At 39.2% G+C, this 13,020-nt stretch overlaps 1 protein-coding gene across 1 annotated transcript in view; it reads right to left on the bottom strand.

Annotated features, from left to right (window-relative positions):
- CNTNAP2 (contactin associated protein like 2) overlaps positions 1-13,020 on the bottom strand; it is a 1,679,055-nt gene that overhangs the window by 125,405 nt on the left and 1,540,630 nt on the right. Inside the window, exon 16 of the mRNA XM_030551435.1 lies at positions 7,236-7,406. Coding sequence (XP_030407295.1) covers positions 7,236-7,406 — 171 coding nt within the window. The remainder of the gene's footprint in view (positions 1-7,235; positions 7,407-13,020) is intronic.

The following is a 13,020-nucleotide window of genomic DNA, read 5'->3' as shown; positions in this document are numbered from 1 at the left end:
GCCCATCATTTTATATGTATAATTGGGATTATGCTTTCCAATGTGCATTACTTTGCATTTATCAACGTTAAATTTCATCTGCCATTTTGTTGCCCAATCACCCAGTTCTGAGAGATCCTTTTGTAGCTCTTCGCAGTCTGCCTGGGTCTTAACTATGTTTAGTAATTTTGTATCATCTGTAAATTTTGCCACCTCACTGTTTACCCCTTTTTCAGATCATTTATGAATATGTTGAATTGGACTGGTCCGAAAACAGACCGTTGGGGGACACCATTATTTACCTCATGCCACTATTTACCTCTGAAAACTGACCATTTATACCTCCCCTTTCTTTTCTATCTTTTAATCAGTTACCAATCCATGAGAGCACCTTCCCCCTTATCCCATGACAGCTTACTTTGTGTAAAAGCCTTTGGTGAGGGACCTTGTCAAAGGCTTTCTGAAAATCTAAATACACTTTATCTACTGGAGCCCCTTGGTCCACATGCTTGTTGACCCCCTCAGAGAATTCTGGTAGGTTGGTGAGGCATGATTTCCCTTTAGAAAAACCATGTTGACTTTTCCTTAACAAATTATGTTCATCTGTATGTCTGACAATACTGTTCTTTATTATAGTTTCAACCAATTTGCCTGGTACTAAAGTCAGACTTACAGGCCTATAATTGCCAGGATCACCTCCGGAGAGCTTTTTAAAAATTGGTGTCATATTAGCTATCCTCCAGTCATCTAGTACAGAAGCTGATTTAAATGATAGGTTACAGACTACAGTTAGCAGTTCTGCAATTTCACATTTGAGTTCCTTCAGAACTCTTGGGTGAATATCATCTGGTCCTGGTGACTTACCGCTGTTTAATTTATCAATTTGTTCCAAAACCTCCTCTAATGATACCTCAATCTGGGACAATTCCTCAGATCTGTCACCTAAAAAGAATGGCTCAGGTTTGGGAATCTTCCTCATATCCTCAGCCATGAAGACTGATACAAAGAATTCATTTAGTTTCGCCTCAATGGCCTTATCATCCTTGAGTGCTCCTTTGCCACCTTGATCATCCAGTGGCCCCACTGGTTGTTTAGCAGGCTTCCTGTTTCTGATGTACTTAAAAAAAAATTGCTATTACTTTTTGAGTCTTTGGCTAACTGTTCCTCAAATTCTTTTTTGGCCTTCCTAATTGTATTTTTACACTTCATTTGTCAGTGTTTATGCTAACTTTCTAGTTTCCTCATTAGGATTTAACTTCCACTTTTTAAGGGATGTCTTTTTGCCTCTGACTGCTTCTTTTACTTTCTTGTTTAGCTACGGTGGCTCTTTTTTGGTTCTCTTAATATGTTTTTTAATTTGGGTTTTACATTTAAGTTGAGCCTCTACCATGGTGTCTTTAAAAAGTTTCCACGCAGCTTACAGAGATTTCACTTTTGGCACTGTACCCTTTAATTTCTATTTAACTAACCTCCTAATTTTTGTGTAATTCTCCTTTTTGAAATTAAATGGTACAGTGTTGGACCACTGTGGTGTTTTTCCTGCCACAGGGATGTTATGGTCACTATTACCAAGCAGTCCAGCTATATTCACCTCTTGGACCAGATCCTGCGCTCCGCTTAAGACTAAATCAAGAATTGCCTCTGCTCTGGTGGGTTCCAGGACCAGTGTCTCCAAGAAGCAGTCATTTAAGGTATCAAGAAACATTATTTCTGCATCCTGTCCTGAGGTGACACGTACTTAGTCAATATGGGGATAACTGAAATCTCCCACTATCATTATTGAGTTATTTATTTTAATAACCTCTCTGATCTCCCTGAGCATTTCACAGTCACTATCACCATCCTGGTCAGATGGTTGGTAATATATCCCTACCGCTATAGTCTTCTTATTAGAGATTCTATGGTACAGTTTGATTAATTTATGATTTTTACTTCATTTGATTCTAAGCTTTCTTTCACATATAAGCTTTCTTTAAGCACCAATATCCTCTTCCCCCCCCCCATTCCTAGTATATCTGTTAGTGCTTCCAGGCTGCCTGCTTTGTACAGAGCTCAGATAAAAGCCCCCTTTCTTGTTGTTTCTTAGTATATAGTGAACTAATGGAATGGAGTGCTGTGTGGAGTCATTTCCTGAAGTGTGCAGTTACAGCTGCATTATTTTAACAATAGTGCTATCAGCTTTGGCCACTCACTGCCTGCCACTCTGCAAGGGCTAGGAATCTGCACCAAGAAATAATGAATTACCATTAGATGGCACCATTTTTCTTTCCAGATATAGCTTTTTTGATTGGTCGGGGAGCCATTACATTTCCTGTGTCCCACTTCTAGTAATGCACCCTACCGTACGCATTATGGGTTTGATTGTACCCTTAATACAGAGTCCTAAGTAGGGGTGGCACAGAGTCATGCTCCCTCCCTGAGCTTTCCTGTGTGTATGAGCAGGCTGCAGCATGGCTCTGTCTTCTTCCTGTCTCTTTGGGGAAATTTGCAACTGCCAAGAAAAGAGTTCCAGCACTTCCCAGAACACAGGGACTGCCTGCAATTTTGAGTGGCCACAAATGGAGTGTGTATGATGGCATGGGAGGGACAGGCTCCTCACCCATCTGACTGCGTGTGGGTACATTCTAATCCTCCATGACCTCTCCACTGGCAGACGAGCACTTTAAGCAAAAAGAAATATTCTGAGAAGGCAATAATTACACAGTAGTTCAAATGGAGAAGAAGCAGAATTTTAATACAGTGGCCTTATTCATAATTGGAGAGCATATGTGTGGGGAATCAATATAGGGAGGGTTTCTTTGTTATTATTGTTTCATAAAAGCCCTTTGCTTAAAGAAATAATTTTTGTTAAAAGTCCTATATAGTGGCTCATTCTAGATGGAATTTAATGTTGCTTCAGGAAATGAAAATATTAAATTTAAATGAAAGTATGAAATGTTTGCGTTAGCTTGCTTGGCACAGGCTATACAATACCTCCAAAGGAATTGTTATTTATTATAATTGTTATTTATTGATTATGTATGTTATGCTAGTTGCTTTTGTAGAAAAGAGGCTTTTCAAAGAGGTTTATATATTTTTATAATATATTTTTAACAAAAGTTTAGCTCACATAGCAATTTTTAATCAAAGCACTTTCCAAAGGAAGGTACACAGAGGGATCCCTATTTTATGGGTAGGGAAACAGAAACACAGAGGGGTGAAGTGACTTGTCTAAGGTCATACGGGGTACATCTACACAGTGAGTTTCTGAGCCCGGGGTTAGAGGTTTGACTTATGGAGCTCATGCTACCAGGCTAAAAATTATCTAGCCACTGAAACGGCTTTGGTTATGTCACACTAGCAGCTGCCCGGGGATAAGGGGCGGTCCTTGACTCAAGGGAAACCCAACCAGGAGAATCAGCAATCAGACAGTATTGTCTTGGAAGTGTCAGCCTCTAAGGGGCCCAGCAGGCCACCAAACCCTGGACTGGCTCTTGTTGGGAAACCCCAGCTTCTGAGTTCCCAGACTGGACAAAGGCTCAGGGTTGGCATAAACTTGGCCAGATGTGGAGGGTTGCTTTTCATATGGGCCCCCAGACCACCAGTATCATGAGTGCCCAGGTATGGAGTGTGGTTATCGGCAATTTTGGACTGCAGAAAGTGACCCCCCCAGCTAATGTAATGGTCCCTGTTCAGATAAACTGGTAAAAGGTGAATGCTCTGGAGAATAAACATTCATTCTGTTTGTCCTCAAAACATGTCCAGGAAGGCAGGATGGAGAGATTTAAGTAAAGATGATTTAAATAATTAATTTTCATCATGTTTTAAATGACCTGATTTAAAAATATTTAAATGAGGTTGAGGCTTTGTAAATTTATCTAAAAATTTGTACTGTTGTTACTTTATAAATAACTATTTTTTAAAATAATCACTACTAATAGGATGTTATTTGAATTTTACAGAAATTACTAGCAGCAAAAACAAATAAATGAAATTAAATCCCCGATCCAACAAACAGTTAAGCAGATAACTAATTTTACTCCCATGAGTAGTTCCACTGACCTCAATTAAGTTAAATATGTGTGTAAATGTTTGCAGTGTTTGGAGCTAACATTTTATTTTTTATTAAAAAGTTCCTATTTTTATTGAAAGCTTTTTCTTTAGTGATAAAAATCTTTTGTTACTTCAAAACAAAATTGCTTCAATGTAAATAATGAAAAGTTATTCAGACGTTAATTAACAAAGTGACTATGGCCTATTTCTACACATAGGCCCAATGTTAGGTTCGGAATGGTGGGATTTTCTGAAGTACCTAAGTGACTTCGGAGCATGGTGCCATTGATTTCAGGCTGCAAGTCCTGATGGAAGAGTAGCTTGGCTGGGACTTTTCAACTTTTTTGACTTGTCAAAGTTTAATATATTGGAAGGTGATACCGGCTGCAAAGAGTGTGCAGGGTATTTTCTATTTGCTATTTTTACAGTAAATATGTTAATGGCATTGCCATTTTAAGCATAGATGAACATTCCAAGTGTGAAACTTCGTAACAGAAAAATCTCTGTGTAATATCTGAAATTCTGTTAACAACTGGAAAACTAAGCTAAAGAGACAATAGCTACTTTAGCCATTTAAGAGTGTAAAAATGGGAAGAAAGTAAAGAGCTAGCAAATTTGTAAATAAAAATATTGCGTGAAACTACATATTATTTCCTCTTTAATTTTTAAAAAAAAATTATCCACCCTGCAGCATAGACAGCTACAAAGCAAACTTTCCCCATAATGAATCTCAGCTGTGTTTTGTCAGTCATGTAAGAGCTAATTTGGTCTATATGTAGATAAAGTCCTTGGCCCATCAGATGAGACTGACAGCAAAAGCTCCAATTAGTGCCAAATGTAGTTGCAGACGCACTCATTTTATCTACCTAAGAAGGATGAAGGGCTTACTCAACACTGAGACTATTTGAATGCATGATTCTAGGAAAATAATTTATTCTAAACCTGGTGCTTAGATTAAGCCCCTAGTCAAGATTCTCACACCCTATCTTCATCAGGAGACACTTTCAGCTCACATCTGTTCACATGTGATCAAATCCAGACATGCAGGAAACCAAGTTCACTCATCTTCATATCATGACTAGACAACAGAAGCTTGTCTTCTCTTAATTTGCCCTGGGCCCAATTATTCTTTCCTTTATTAAGACAGAAAACAAAATACATGGGTGGGTGCACATCTCCACAGATGCTTTGAGGAATGAAGCAAACGCTCTCAGACAGGAACCTTGATGCTAACTCCCAACTGAAACAGGAGGTTTTACGTTCAAATTTCTTGACTTTAACCTAAAAAAAATCTCAAATAGCAGGAAACTACAAACTACAAAAAGAAATACAGGAGAAAATATTCAGTGTGTAAAGGATATCTGGTACATTATTATTTATATTACCATAACTCCTATGGGCCTCAGTCATAGACCAGGACTTGACTGTGCTATTCAGTACTGGAAGTGTTTATTTTTGTAAAAATATCAGCACACAATAAAGCAGCTGGATTTCCAGCAGTCTATACAAATTAGATTGAAATGAAAGTAATCTGTGGTGAGTTAGCTAGTGGTATGGCTAGAAACTGTTTGCCATATGCTGTGTTGGCCCATCACAGACTGAATCAGAGTTAGGAAGAGCTATGCTAATGTTTTGCCAAGTTGTGCATCCTGAAATGTGCTTTTTCTGCTTTATGCCGCAGTGCTGGCATAAAATGGCCCTGAAGTTGGTATATTGAGCCCAGGGAAGATCACCCCAGTGTCTTAGGTTGGTATAATGTTGTGAGGCCAGCTTGTCCCTATGTCTAGCTGATCAATGACTGCCACTGACATCTTGGTAGAGCCACATAGAGCAGCCTCTATCTGACCACTAACCAGGCTAGTTGAAGTAGAGCTAAGTTTCCTTGTTTGAAAGTTAAGTCTTTTCTGCATAATGCATATCTGAGATGCAGTCTTATCTTTAAAGGAATGGTATGTACATCTCCCTCAGACATTTCTTGATCTGTTTGTTTCAATCACATTTTATTGAGCTGAAGGAGAATTGGTTAATGATGCTGGAAAGCCTATGTGTCAGAAATTTCCCTGAGGAGCTCAGATTTTTTTTAGTTACTTTTCATAATTTTTTAGAGGTCCTGGGGATGAAGAGCTCCTTCAGTGTCCTACGCATCATTTGACACGTGGCTAATGCAGCATTTTCGCTGAAGGGGTTGATTTTTCAACACAGTGGCTTTCTGGTAGGAAAAAACATGAAAAAACATAAAAAATAAATATGGTGAAGGTTGCACAAGTTTCCCCATCCAGCTCAAAAAGATAAAGGGATGGAAAAAGCAAGCCCTGTTTGCATAAGCATCTGGCACTCTAAAGTGTAATGGGCAAAACTCATTGATATGGTGGGGTTCCATGTAAAGATGTCTTTGCAGGAAGAAGCTATGAAATTAATAACTGTTAAAAAGATACTATCCTAATAAGTGAGGTGCTAGAAGAGTTAGGCTGTAGGAAGGAATGTTATCTAGGCAAAAGCAGACAGACTTGGGAATCAGGATTCTGGTTCTGTCACTGATTTACCCTCTGACCACTGACAAATTACTTAGTACTCAACTGCATTGAGGGAGAGCAAAGGAGACTTAATGCCATCTTTGTTCCCACCTACTAATCTCCTTAGACTCACCAGCCCTACTTTTGAAAATCTGCCCCATGTTTTTAAGATAAAATGTTAACTTTATCTTGCAGCATGTCAAACTGTCGTGGCCTCTTTTTCAGATCAGAGATTTTATCAATGATTAGTCATAACCCATGTGGGCATAAAGATTTAGTTACTCTAGGATTTTTCAGCATTTAAACGTTCCATGTATGCCTTGATATCTCTGGTTATTTGAAATTGTTGATTAAAAGCGTCTTGTGATACTTTTTTCTCATATAGAGCAACTATGGTATACAACACACACACACACTCTTCAACTAAAATAACTAAATTAGGCATGTAATTTAAAAAGGCTTAAGATTTAGGTAATATAGGTCAGTATTTTTGTTCCTCCTGCTATGACTCCATGATAAACAAGATGATTGTATTTCCAGGGTTTTTTCCTGCTAAGGTAATTTATAAATATAGTGAAAAGGTGGACTTGGACTTCATCCTACATTGCAAACAGCTTTTACTGAGCTATGTGTTGAATGACGGAGGTTTCTTAAATCTCATCACTTTTTGGTTTTTGTTCTCAGTAAAAGTAGTAGAGAAAATATACTCACATTTCAGCTCAAGTTTGATGAAGTCTGTATTCCCCAGATTCTCAAGAAACACTCCATCAGGGGCTGATGTTTTGAAGTAGAAAGAGATGTCTGCACTGGTTTCCCCCTGGAACGTGGAGAAGTGAAGGTAGGACGATGGAGTAATGAAAGACGCAGCATTCCAGTAATTCCCTGTGGAGATGTGAGCAACAAAATTATGTCTTTCAGTGCTCCTTCCAAGCTATCATTTACTTGTGTAACCAAAGCAAGAACAGAAGTTAAAGTTTCTAATGTCAAAGCATGTTACAGTGATCTCTGTATGCAAAAAGAGAAATCATTCCAATTCTGCCTTGTTACACTTTTTTTTTAATAGCTAGTTTGCTAGATTTCAAAAGTTAGATGACATTTTGAGGACATTGTGAGGATATTTTCAAGCTCCTACCCCATGAGATACTATCAAAATATATTTTGATAGTATCTCATGGGGTAGGAGCTTGAAAATATCCTCACAATGCAGCGCTCCGGGAGGGCGGGGCTGGACACTCCGGTGGAACAAAGCAAGTTTGATATAATGCAGTTTCACCTATAACGCAGTAAGATTTTTTGGCTCCCGAGGACAACGTTATATTGGGGTAGAGGTGTATGTATGTGTTCATGTACATAGCCCCAATCCAACAAAGCAACTAAGTATATGCTTAACATTAAGAATGTCAGTAATCCAATTTATTTCATGGGACATCAGGGTCATGGTGTATATGCAAATAGCCAGTCATATGCCTGCCTGGCCTTGCTCATGTGCATGCACACATTACTGCATGTATAACTTGGCTGCTTTCAAACTTATGCACATAATTGCATCCATCTAGCTATATTTATCTTTTTCTTTTTGTTTTAAGATTAAAAAATACAGTAACTGAAACTGAAGATTACAGCTAGGATTCATTTATTTGATATGGTTGGATAACATTTTCACTCTATGGGTATTCCCTCTGGCCCTCCCTAACAAACAAAGTGCAGTATGCATTGCTCAGGATGAGCCCTGTATCATCACTCATGGGACAACACTCTACTTCTTCCATTGATAGACCACTTGAACTATGCATTCCCTCCACTACCATTCCCTGATTTCCCAACAAGATGATGCCAAGGCATCTGTGGGGATAGATTCCCTCACGCCTGAGTCGGACCTTGTGGAAGAAGGTGCTCTTTGTTAAGTCATAAGAACATAACATAAGAACGGCCATACTGGGTCAGATGAAAGGTCCATCTAGCTTAGTATCCTGTCTTCCAGCAGTGGCCAATGCCAGGTATCCTAGAGGGAATGAATAGAACAGGTAACCATCAAGTGATCCATCCCCTGTTGCCCATTCCCAGCTTCTGGAGAACAGAGACTAGGGACACCATCCCTGCCCATCCTGGCTAATAGCAATTGATGGACCTATCCTCCATGAACTTATCCAGTTCTTTTTTGAATCCTGTTAAAGTCGTGGCCTTCACAACATCCTCAGGCAAAGAGTTCCACAGGTTGACTGTACATTGTGTGAAGAAATACTTCCCTTTCTTTGTTTTAAACCTGCTGCCTATTAATTTCATTTGGTGACCCCCTAGTAGTTGTGTTATGAGAAAGAATAAATAACACTTCCTTATTTACTTTCTCCACACCAGTCATGATTTTATAGACCTCTATCATATCCCCACTTAGTAGTCTCTTTTCCAAGCTGAAAAGTCCCAGTCTTCTTAATCTCTCCTCATATGGAAGCCATTCCATACCCCTAATAATTTTTGATGCCCTTTTCTGAACCTTTTCCAGTTCCATTATATCTTTTTTGAGATGGGGTGACCAGATCTGCACACAGTATTCAAGATGTGAGAGTATCATGGATTAATATAGAGGCAATATGATAGCTTCTATCTTTCTATCTATCCCTTTCTTAATGATGCCCAACCTTCTTCTGGCTTTTTTGACTGCCGCTGCACACTGAGTGGACGTTTTGAGAGAACTATCCACAATGACTCCAAGATTTCTTTCAGGAATGGTAACAGCTAATTTAGACTTCATCATTTTATATGTATAGTTGGGGTTATTTTTTCCAATGTGCTTTACTTTGCATTTATCAAAAGTCAGGCCAATGTACAGGAGGTCTCCCAGTCTAGGTACAACTGCGGCCTCATGGTGCTTCCTAATGTGAAGTTCCCACTCTTGCCTCAGCAGGTACTGTGCCTTGCCATGATGTGGGCTTCCCTGAAGCAGTATTGGTGGTTGTCACTGACTGAGAAGGAGCATGGACAGGAAGAACAAATTATGAAGCCTGGAGTCCTGGGTGTAGCCCAGTACCCAAAATGGGGTATTGGGGGGGGGGCCTTCCCAGGTTGGAGAGGCTAACTAACTAACCAGCTAAAAGATACAAACTATTAGATAAAACTTTAAATTCTAAAAAACTTCTAAAACTCTCTCTCTCTCTAGTCACATATAAGGAAATTAAGCCAGTTTCTAACCCAGATGATGCAGCGGTGAGAAGGAACTAGAGAGGAAGTTGGTCTGTCCTTCCCTTTATCTCCTTGGTTGGAGTCAGGAGGTGAGCAAGGGCGCATGTATAGACCAACAGATGCTGCTTTCAAAATTCTTCGGCTCCAGGCTCATGAAGCATGTGTGTATCCACAGTGGAATACACATAGGGACCAGCACTCGAAGAGGAGTGGTTGTTACATATTTAACAAGGCCGTTTCACTTCTTAGCACTGGCTGAGTATTAGTGTAGTTGGTGCTCTGTATGTTTAATAGCTAAAGTTACTGGTAGTGCAGCACAGTTGAGACTCTGACTTGTTGTCATTTGAGGTGCTTATGAGACTCCATTAGAATTTAAATGGAATATAACTGGAATAGGATTTTGGTTTAAATACACTTGGGGATATTTCATGAGATCATTTTTCCCTCTTCCAGTCCTTGTCTCTCTTCTTTTTCCATCTTTTTCTGTCTCTATGGAGGATGGACAATGAGTGTCTTTTAAAAAGAAAATAGGTTTAAAATACTGCAATAATTTGGGAGGAAAGCTTTAGTGGGGGGAGGAGAAGGGGCTGAGCATGGTGGCCAATACCTATATAACAGAAGCAGCACTTGTTTGGATAACTAGTTTGGTTGTATCAGCTGGTCTTCAGTGAAAGTAACTCCTGGCTGGCATTATTGTGTACCAGGTTTAGGCAGATGATTAGTTCCTGATCAGGTACTTTCTATGATTTCAACCGACATTTGAGTCATTTTATTTTTATGGAAAAGGCTATGCAAGAAATGGATGCTCATTAGTCTGAGGTCTACATTTTAAAAAGCGCCTGAGTTATGTGAACCAAATGGATAATTACACATGCAACTTCATTTTCATGTAATGGTTGTGGAGTTGCTTGCAATTCTGTCGCTTCTGGTCTCTCTGAGTGTATTCCCTCAGGTGCTAGGCCTGTTTGGAAAACAGTTCTCTCACTCACTGACTGGGACCTGGGTAACACCCCCACATCTATGCCCACCACTTATTACTGTGTAGGTGACTGAACTCTTGTGGGGATATCTCCATACGACGATGAACAGCTGTCAAAATACATGTAGGTTTATTGAAAAACTGGAATGCACAAGAGAAAATAATTTTACAGCAAAAAGCAGCCTTCATATCTATCTAGACTTATCTAATTTTCATTACAAGCTAAGTTAAATGGGCTGCCCTCCAGGAACAGAATAGACCCGACCTACATTCTGCTAACAAGTCTGGGTGCTCTTAGGACTCAGCCTTGTCTTAGTTTGCCTTCCAGAGTGTCAGTCTCCCTCTGTCCCCTTCCCTTCTCCTTCTCCCAGAAACTCCTGTTTCTCAAAGTTCCATCTTCCTTCCTGACCCTAATTTCCATGTTGCTGAAAGGCCCTTCATACAGGCCCAAGGAAGGCCTTTTCCCTCAGACTGGTTTCTCCCAGCCAGCCAGCCCAACTAAGATGATGCATTGTTTGACCGTTGATTCATTCAGCTTTAATGTCTTGTGACTATTGGGCACTGTGCTAGAACTATCTGCTCCCCCTGACACTCCAAAACACTGCCTCAGAAAATGTATACATAAAACATATTTTGGGGTTCAGCTCTATATTAACCCACAAGCAACCCTACATCAACACTCACATGAAAACAACTGCATGAATAAATGAGAGCAAAGAAACTGTGTGTGGACCTGGGAAGGGAGACATCTGTTTACGGCTTCAGGTATATTTTCAACATAGCTGTGGCCCAGTCCAGCTCCCATTGACTTAAATGGGAGCTGGATCAGTCCCTTTAATAAATAATAATAATAAAAAAAATCTAGTTCTTATATATATCTCAAAGAACTCTTAGCACTCGATCGTACAAGGTCTTTAGAGCCTTATCCCCAATCCAGCAACACACTTAAGCATGTGTTTAACGTTAAGCATTTAAGTTGCCCCATTGACTAGTGCATAAGCTCTTTGTTACAGAGACTGTATTTTTATATTTATATATATGTGCATATGTGCGTAGCATAGTCCGCTGATCCCTCACTGGGGCCCATAATGCAATACAACTATAATAACTAAAATATTTATTAACAAACAATTACTGCAATGCAATTTATTCAGGGCAAACTGATGTTTCATATAGAGATTATTTTACAATGTTTTATTTAAAATTTTATAGAAACCTCACAACAGTATATATACTGTAAATGCAGGCACCTTGCAAAAAGTTGGGTGACCCAAGTTAAATCTGTGAGAGTTTAGATTTTCCACATTGTAGTTTTCATTTTCCATGAATCAGTTCTTTACATAATTTTTGCTTCTTTCTGAGCATATTCTATTAGGTGATTGGGGAGGAGGCTATCACAATTTTTGTAGTAATGCTTATAAGTTCTCTGGGGCAGGGTCTGTCTTTTTTTGTTCTGTAATTGTGTAGCACCTAATATGATAGGGTCCTGCGTCAAGACTGTTGCTCCTAAGTGTTACTGCAATGCAAATAATTAATAATATTAATCCCCTTGATTAGCTTTTTTGTTTTATTCAGTTTCAGTACTTTTAATTACTTGCTTCTATATATTATCAACATGTCCATTTGCATTTCATGGCAGTAAAATCATGAGTCAGGTTATTGAACTCTGTCTGCTTTAGCGAAGAATCATGAGGTCAGTCATCAGACAAGGCTTTTAACATTGTTTGAAACTCTGATTTGATTCTCCACAGGAAGCCTATGCACACTTAGTGGAGTCAGAATGGATAAAAAGAATGTACTCTGAAAGGGGAAACTTATAATTTGAGAGAGGTGCTTTCAAATCTCACTATTAATATGATATTCTGGAAAAGAGAGAAAGATGCTAGCACACCAGAATCATGGCACACACAGTTTAGAAATGGGGTTTGGGGAAGGAAAGGAAAAACGACATCTATCTCGCAAAAAACCCCCAAAGGTATGGCAGAATTTATTTTGTTCTGCTCACCACCTGTAGTGATCCTTGAGAATCATTTCATGATCAAAAAAGGAGTTGCCTAAAGAAATCTTTAGCACAATTCCACTGTCTACACTTATTTATTATTGTGTATGTGTATTGTGGTGATATCTAGAAGCCCCAGTCATGGACCAAGACCCCGGTGATGCTAGGCATTGTACACAAAGACAGACTGTGTCTCAAAGAGCTTGCAACCTAAGTAATTCAGTAAGTATATAAATACATGGCAGACATACATTTCTTTGGAATACTCTCTCCCTCCCTCCCCTCTAATAGCTTGGGCCTGTTAACCTTATAGGCTTGCTTCAAGGCCTACCTTTTTGAGT

Source organism: Gopherus evgoodei, chromosome 2 (assembly GCF_007399415.2).
Source record: "Gopherus evgoodei ecotype Sinaloan lineage chromosome 2, rGopEvg1_v1.p, whole genome shotgun sequence".
NCBI lineage: Eukaryota > Metazoa > Chordata > Testudines > Testudinidae > Gopherus > Gopherus evgoodei.
This window is presented reverse-complemented; position numbering and strand designations above follow the sequence as displayed.